Source organism: Bombyx mori, chromosome 18 (assembly GCF_030269925.1).
Source record: "Bombyx mori chromosome 18, ASM3026992v2".
NCBI lineage: Eukaryota > Metazoa > Arthropoda > Insecta > Lepidoptera > Bombycidae > Bombyx > Bombyx mori.
Window position 1 is genome coordinate 4,521,225 of NC_085124.1, and position 8,694 is coordinate 4,529,918.

At 36.4% G+C, this 8,694-nt stretch overlaps 1 protein-coding gene across 4 annotated transcripts in view; it reads right to left on the reverse strand.

Moving 5' to 3' along the window:
* Positions 1-7,727, reverse strand: part of LOC101738805 (serine/threonine-protein kinase minibrain) — a 119,986-nt gene extending 112,259 nt beyond the window's left edge. For 2 of the 4 annotated variants that reach the window (XR_009975512.1, XM_004928140.4), the window contains exon 1: positions 6,683-7,727. Coding sequence is in view for 3 of the 4 variants with exons in the window: in XM_004928140.4 (XP_004928197.1) it covers positions 6,683-6,746 (64 nt within the window). In the remaining variant the exon portion in view is untranslated. The remainder of the gene's footprint in view (positions 1-6,682) is intronic. The other 2 variants (XM_038017298.2, XM_062673607.1) reach the window with 2 other exon arrangements.
* Between the last annotated feature and the right edge of the window lie 967 nt (positions 7,728-8,694).

An 8,694-nucleotide genomic window follows, 5' to 3' on the forward strand; every position in this document is an offset into this window, starting at 1 on the left:
AAATTACATTCGCGGTCAAACCCCGTCAACTTTATCCCTTAAAATTACTTAAGGAAATACGGATTTACTCTGCGTTTTATCAGCATTATAATCTGTCTGATACGGTCTCAAACGGGAAAGCAAGGTTCTGAGAAATGTTCGATTTGAAAGTTCTCAACGAGTACCGGCCGGCAAATTCGCGGAACATTTCCGCTACGTCCAAAGAGGTTGCATTGTCCAGCGTCTAAGCGAGTTAAGTGTGTCGCTCTAGATAATGCAGAGCAGCCTACGATGTTGCTTCATGTGCAAAAACTGTCGGCGGTCAACGACGCGGGGCCCGATGGGGCTGTGCATTACAATCAAAACCGATTTTATTATTTTATATCATACATGTAGTTTGGCACTGTCGAAAACTGAACATGCTTCGGTTTTTACTTTAATTCGTGGGGGCCAAGAAAATACTACGTTCTGATGACAGTGGTTAAGGTTACCGATTCATATCAATCTGAAACAGATGATGAATTATTGCATTTCTTCGTAAACCTTACTGATCTTAGTGTTTATTAGTTTGGAGTAGTCAGACTTTAATGAAACATTAGTAATTGATATTCGTTTGGAACTATCTTATTTTTAAAATCTATAATAAAATTCAAACTCAAAATTTCAACTAAGTACTAGGCTAAAATATAGCGTAAATACACGACAAACGCTATAATTTTATTTGGATCGATACGTTTGTTTCGTGTTATCCCCAAAGTAGACCGCTTTCTGATGTCCATTAAATGGCGATCAATTCAGTTTGGTCTTGAAAGGTCTCGAACAGGAAGTCAGCTAAGGGCAATGAACACCCAAGTGCGAAGGTCGCAAAAATAAAATAACAAACCAATCAAGAGCTTTGGTCGGACAACTTAAGAAAAAAAAAGGTTCTGCGACTTTGTATTGTGAACAGAACGTAAATTCATAGTGAAATATCACCTAAGTTTAGTATGGTTTAACTACATAAAAGAGTATATTTATTTTATCGCAAATAATTAATAAGATCTGATAGAGATAGTTTGTTTACCGTTAAGACTTGGTGCTTTCTATACTCATTCAAAATTATTATTAAATAACAGAACCGTTGGACGCGCAAAAACCTTAGCGGCCGGTCATTGACACCGAGGGGCACTTTAGGGCTGGCTCGTTACACTTCGACAATTTCGTGGTATATCATGTTAATTTACCTCGTTTTAAAAGAAGGAAATCATGGTCAATTAAATTTTACATACACAGATAATATTCTGTTCGAGCTAATATTATGTTTAATAACCAATCAATCCTCGATAAAGCTGTGGTTATTCGGTTTCTCAGAATCAAATTAATACTGCGCATTAGCTGCCTATTGCGCGTAAGATTTTGTATTTATTTGTGATGGCGGTCGAAGAGTAAACTAAATTGGTGTACTTATGCCAATACCTACACATGAATAATTTTTGTTTACTTACGCTAAAAACCCATTCACACTAATTTGAAGAACATTTCACATGGATGGAATGGCGCAGCGGGAGATAGGTTTTTGAATTGTATAATATTTCCAAGTAAATACATTATGCCTAATATTTATTATTGTTCTCAAACTTTAGTTACTAAGTTATTTTTACTGGTCTTCAAATATGCTTATTCCAAACGCACAAATATCGTTGGGAGAAAAGTTGAACGCGTCAAAATGCTACAGTTAAGTTTCGTTTAATTATTCGAACGAGTTTCACTGATGCCGCTTACGTAGGTATGTATGTACCGAAAATTTCGGTGAGGCCGCGATAAATCGTCGTTCCGCATTCCGATGTGAAATTCATTCACTGGTCGTAACGAAGTCGTCTAGACTGTGTGTCGGAGAAAGGTGACCATTCACCGACCGCCGTGACTCGTGAGGTGGCCTCCGCTTCAACGCTGGTTTGGCTTTGCTGATAACTGAATTTTATTCATACTACACTTGCTTCGCATTCCTAGGTAAATATGGTGTCTTTTAAGTTTGCGGTAGTAAGTATTAATTATTTAACGATAAAAGATTTGTTATATTAATTTAAATCAGAAGTATGCATCCCTTCAAGATAGACAAAGTTCACTAATATAGGGCTAAAAGCATAATTGATATCGAATATTATCATTGGAAATTCAAAGGAAAACAATAAACGGCACTGACTCCAAAGTAAACTAACTTTCCAAAGCGCACGATATCATCTACATGACGAGCGTGCACGAGCGCTTGGCTTTAATGAAGGCGCACCGTGTGGCCAGCATCCGCGTAGCAACAACTTTCAGACACTCAACGAAAGTTGATCGCGCCGGAAAAATGCAAGTTCCGTATCGGTTCCGGCAAAAACGATCTCCGTAAATATTCGGTACTCAATTCTTGCGGTCCATAAACCGTAGCATCACAAAGGGGAATGCCCACTCTCCATAGTGTGCTGGGCCCAAGATGGACATCAAATATTACTATAAAAATGGACTGTTTTAAAATCTTAAATGTATTAAATATCTAAAAAATATATTGAAATTGATGCCACTATTATAAAAATTAAATAAAAACAAAAAATAGTTTTGAGGTTAATTTTCTTCTTTTTTTTTCTCTAATCTATTGTCTGCTTTGGGCCTGAAATGGGCATTCCCCTTTTACAAACATTTCGGAGCCCCCAAATTTTTAAAGTAGCTTCACTTATTACATTTTTGTCCGTGCCGTCGCCTGACACCTAATTTATTCGACAAAATTTTTGTTTCCCCTAACCATTTCAACGGAAATTAGCATATTTTATTTCGTCTTCATGAATTTCAAACAGGTTGTTAAAAATTTGTCAGTGGTCTTCATTGCTATATTGGTGACAGGAACGGCTTGTGGAGAAGAGTCCCGGAATTTATTTTATAACAATTTAGTCCTGTCAAATAGGATATTTAATTTTTTCACGCCATTTATAGACAAAATGTTTTTAACCGTTTCGTTTTCTACAAAACAGTCAATTGCTCAAGACCGAAGTCTAGATTATATTGTATTTTTTTTAATTCCATTCGTTTATTATTGACAAATGTAAACTACGTGAATATTAATCATCTTTATTTACTCGATACAATTGTTTTTATTTTATCTTTACTGCTGATTTTTATTGAATCAAATTTTGAAATGGCTTTTGTCTACACAATATAATGATCAATTGCAGTAATTAAAATATAATTATCATTGTATTTTTTATATAGAGGTACCTTACAATTCACAGAAACTGGGTATCAAGAGCGTTACCTTAGTGTTATTTAGGTCCATCGAATGCAACTGCCAAAAGCGTGGGAGTAAAGTAGTCGGCGGAGCTTTGTTGAATAGTGAATAAAATAAAGCTTAACAGATCATTGCACGAGTGAATAAAATATTGTAAGTATAATATTATTTAGAAACTCGTGGATTGCGTTAAAAAAAATGGTACTTTGGCAGAACAAAGTTCCGTCAGTGTTTTCTATGATGGTGGAAGTGTGTAAAGCAATTTTGAGATTTTGATTGTGAGCTCATTTTGTTTTCTATTTTGTCGCGATTAACCTCAAAGGCTATTCCATCTTCGCCAAACAAATAGGCGAGAGTTTACGGGGCTAAGCCTGAGAGAGAGCAGCGCTTCGCTGAATCTACCACCGGATCAGAATCGCGACCCGCCGAGAAACTCAGTGGTTTCAGGGTCGTTTCTGTGGGATGAACTCGTAATTCGCAACTATATTGAAAATATTACCGAGTTAAGATTTTTTTTGGACTTAAGAGGATTGTTATGCAATAAAACGTCAATATGAGCAATCAGCGAGGGCAGAGTACAGAATTATGTTGGAGGTTGGGGAGGGCGGTCGCGCGCATTTAAAATTGTTGATATTGCAATTTGTGGGGGATGTCGATTTGTCACAAGCTCAATAAAAACTGTACGGATATGCGGGGTGTGAATTTTTATTCACGAAATTGGCCTGCTAGGTTACAGCGGTATCACTGCAAAAGCAACTGAGATCTGACCAAGTGTGTAAAACACAAAGTATACTTTGAGTTACTTAAAGGAGCATTTTATCCTTGGCGTTTGCCAAACTAGGCAAATTGAAGAATAAAACCAACCAGTACTAGCGAAAAAAAAAACACTAAACAAATAAAGTGTTGAATTAAAAAAAAAAAAAACAAAAAACTATGACCTATACTGAGCCAATAAAGTCTAATACAAACAAACTGAAACTGTAAATGTCAGAATTAACCGGGTCAAAGGGATGTGGGGCAGTATGTTTAACCCACAGGTGAGTTGTGAGATACAGAGGGCTGTGTGCATTCAACAATGTACCCCCATAGGGCTGTATCAAGCTGCAATTGTGTAGTGTACCGGCAAAGGAGGTGATAGATTGGAAAATTGTATTGTGCCCAATGAAACAACTTCAAATAGGTTAATGCTAGCTTTATGTTGGTGCTACAGGAATAGCAGGGGGTACATTTTATATCTGCTCCAAATACAGTTTATAACAAATTAAACATTGAATTAATAAAATGATTGTTTATTTGTTTCAAAGCTACATAACAGAATTTAAATTCCAAGGTGTATTCCAATTATTTTGTGGTAGGTTTTAGTTTATAAGACCTTTTTGGGCTGATGCATATGTTTGTATGTCCCAGCATCAGTGGGTAGTCGTTTTGTATTATTTATTAATTAAGTGTAAATGCTGTGTAAATGTTGTATGCTCATTTATTGTCACTTAAATTAATCACATCTAAGCAATAAAAAAAAAAAAAAAAAAAATATCAGTGGGCTCAGTGGTGGATTGGGAGAGGCCTATGTCCAGCAGTGGACGACTGTGGGCTATTGAGGATGATGATGATGAAATTAATTTCTGGTTATCTTACTTTCAATTACCTCTATGCTCTAACCCAAATTCATGCACCAATTGTTGAACAATTTATTTTATTATGATATTTTTGATTTCTATTATTAACATATCTTGCTTATATATTACAGTGTTTTTCTTGTAATGTATGCGAATATTTACAGACTAATAGTAATTAATGGAATGTTGAATTTTGCCAAAATGGAAAATTCATCTTTATTTTTAAGATGTTATCAGATACTTTTGTTTTTCTGACTTTAACTAGCAATTGGTAAGTTCCACACTACACATGACTTAAAGATTGTAGATGAACATAATTCATCATTATCATTATCCTGCCCTTCTCCCAGTCACCTGGGGTCGGTGCAACATGTTTTCTCCTTCCATACTCTTCTATCATATACCATTTCTTCGCTCACTCCCCTCTTGCCCATATCGTCTTTCACACAATCCATCCATTTCTTCTTAGGTCTACCTTTTCCTCTATATCCTTCTACATTCATAGTTAACACTCTCTTAACAACCTCATTTTCATTTCGTCTCATCACATGTCCATACCATCCCAAACACGCACTCCTCAGCTTCTCTGTCACAGGTGCCACTTTCAGACTTCCTCTAACATATTCATTCTGTAGATGTAGATGAATGTTCAAGTAGATGAACATAATTATGAACTTAAATTTAAATGGGGCATGTCAAGTTTCCTATGAGGGTTGATATAGCATTATAAGTTATCTGAATTATCAGCAAAACATTTAAATCACTGATACTGTAGACATTTATCATTTCTAAGTATTGAGAAAAACATTGACAGGTTAAATTTACAATGTACAATACAATAAACAGGCAATTCTCTGCAAATCAAAGTTCCTGACTTGGGACTATTTTGCATGAGTTGTACATCCACAATCCATTGTACAAAATGACTGAACTGACTGAAATATAAATAAAATGTGCAAGGCTATTGAAGTGATTAAATGAATTACTTTTCCTCAAATTAAATTATTATCATCAGTAGATACAGTGTTCATTTTTGTATTTGTATAAAAGCTTCCTTGATATTAAATTTGTTTTTCATATAGAAAACAGAATATTTGGTTAATATTAACTGAAAAGTTAATTGTTTAAGGCTCGTCATATTTTTATGTTTTATTGTTTTTTAGTTTAAAAAGTGAACTATGAACAGACTGGCAAAAATAACAAAATACGGCAATATAATTCCGGAATTCTGGATTACTCTAAACCACAATAAATTCTGGAAAAAATGTGCAGCTGTAAATAAATGGGAAAAATGCTTTATGAGAAATTTTACCATAAAGTTAATTTGCGTGGCTAATGTAAAACAGCCTATTATTCAGCAATCTCTGTTAATCTCATTTTGACAAAAATCATCTCATCTTTTTTATATGAATCGAAATATTTCATTTAAATAGGTTTCTTTTTCTGTTATAACCATTCAGTGTGATATATTATTCTTATGAAATTTATAGGATATCTCATTCCATGAAATGATTATTTCTATACAGATTCGAAATTGAAACTTTTATTTTCTACTTTATTTTCAATATGGACTTTAGTAGCATATTTATTGTTTTCATAAGATTTAATACTAAATGCTTACTTTTAAAACGCAACAAGACATGTCACATCAAAGCAACCATGTGGTAATGTTTACATGTATCAAACAAATATCTGATGCTTGTCCAAAGGTTATTGAACTACATGCCACTATATTCAAGCTTTGTGCCTAATAGTTCCTGGTACATTTAGTTACTAAGGGTCAGAGATTCCTACAATTTGTATTGTAGGCCGCGCATTTAGGTGTAGTACGATTGTTACTTACATTTGTTTTTGGCATTTTCATCCATGAGCATGTTGAAGTGGTGATGGCGGTTCCACGCTGCCATTTTGCCTTCGTGAGGAGCCCCGAGAAGCACCAGGGCCGCCCCGGCGGGCCCAACTCCGTCTAGGGGCTCCAGTGTCCTCAGCACACTATAACTTTGTCACACACTCATAACCTAAGGAACATATCTAACACACACTCGCGTTTAGAACGCCGTCGCCCTGGACGGCGATGTCATCGGCGCCGTCGCGCGGCGCACATGCCTTGCACTTCCGCTCTACGCACTTATGCACACGCGGGTAAACAAGCGCGATGAAAACGGCGCCCGTCGGTGATTCACCTCTGACGGCCGTCGCGTGCTCTGCACTGCAGGCGAACTGTGCCGGCGCCCGCGAGTCGCAGCCGACTGACACCCAAACACTCGTCCCTTGTCACGTGTGCGCCGTGTGCGCTGCACCGACAAAACACTCACTACCACAAATTATACTCACAATATGATTAGAAACCGCTGTCAACTATTCCGAAACAATTAATTACTGAAGAGCGAAACGCACGGAAAACGACATAACGCGCGACGCGGTTCCCCACTCCTCGACTCGAACGAGACTGGTACAATACGAGCCACGAATTACGAATTGAAATAGGGAACAAAATAATAACAAATATGCATGGGCTGTTCGATATAATAGGTGCACGTGGGTTGTGTCATTCCCAAAAAATCAGCAACATTTGGAAAAATACAATATAAGCTTAAACGTTTCAGACACTGCGACGAAATTTCTCAGAATAAAGTCAGTTGCGAGGCATCAAGCAAATACAAAATTTAATGTAATACGAACTACACAGTTGCACACTCCCGTAACGATATGGATTCATTAAATAGTTTCATTTTATAAGTATTAGCACTACCAACCAAACTATATTTGTAAACAAAACATATCCCGTAATACATACAGAAAACAATTTTTAAACAGTGAACGCGATCGCGTTGATCAAGCGCGACAAATAGGACAAAACATGGCAGACTTGAAAAGCACTTCTGTTGTCTGTGGTCAATTTCTTTTTAAAAGCGACTTTATACGTTTCGTTTCTTTTATCGAATAGACTTAAAACCATTATTTGCGGTATTTAGGTTTTTAGTAAAATGTTTCATTTTCATTTCTAAGATTATGATTTTTTAAGCATGTTCAATAAAATAAACACAAAAAGATTTAATCATTAAACATTATAATTTTTTCCAAAAAAATGCCATAGACAAAATAATGCTACCAATTAATAAATATTGCCGAGATCCTCCCAATTTTTTTATAATGGAAATATGTTTTTAATCTTTAACCAAATAATCCTCCCTCCTCCTCCCTTTTTTTTATTGCCCTTATAGGCAGACGAGCATACGGCCCACCTGATGGTGAGTGGTTACCGTCGCCCATGGATTTTACCAATGCCAGAAGCAGAGCCAAGCCGCTGCCTACCGCTTAATACTCTCCACAACTTCTGATTGAACTGAAAAATTCACTAGTCTTCTAATCTTGCAATGTGATAGCACTCTTGCAATAAATTTAATTAATAATTTTTAATATAATTCATGTTTGGTATAGGTCTACCAGGATCTGATGGCAAAAAGGGAACAAATCAACGATCAAGGATAATTTTTGAAGATCTTACTGTGGCGAATGTGGGGTTCGAAATTTAGATGAAAACTCCAATTACTCTTCATGAATTTATAAATTAATTATAGGCTATCAGAACTAGTGGTCGTCGTGGCCTAACGGATAAGACGTCCGGTGCATTCGTGTTGAAGCGATGCACCGGTGTTCGAATCCCGCAGGCGGGTACCAATTTTTCAAATGAAATACGTACTCAACAAATGTTCACGATTGACTTCCACGGTGAAGGAATAACATCGTGTAATAAAAATCAAACCCGCAAAATTATAATTTGCGTAATTACTGGTGGTAGGACCTCTTGTGAGTCCGCGCGGGTAGGTACCACCACCCCGCCTATTTTCCGCC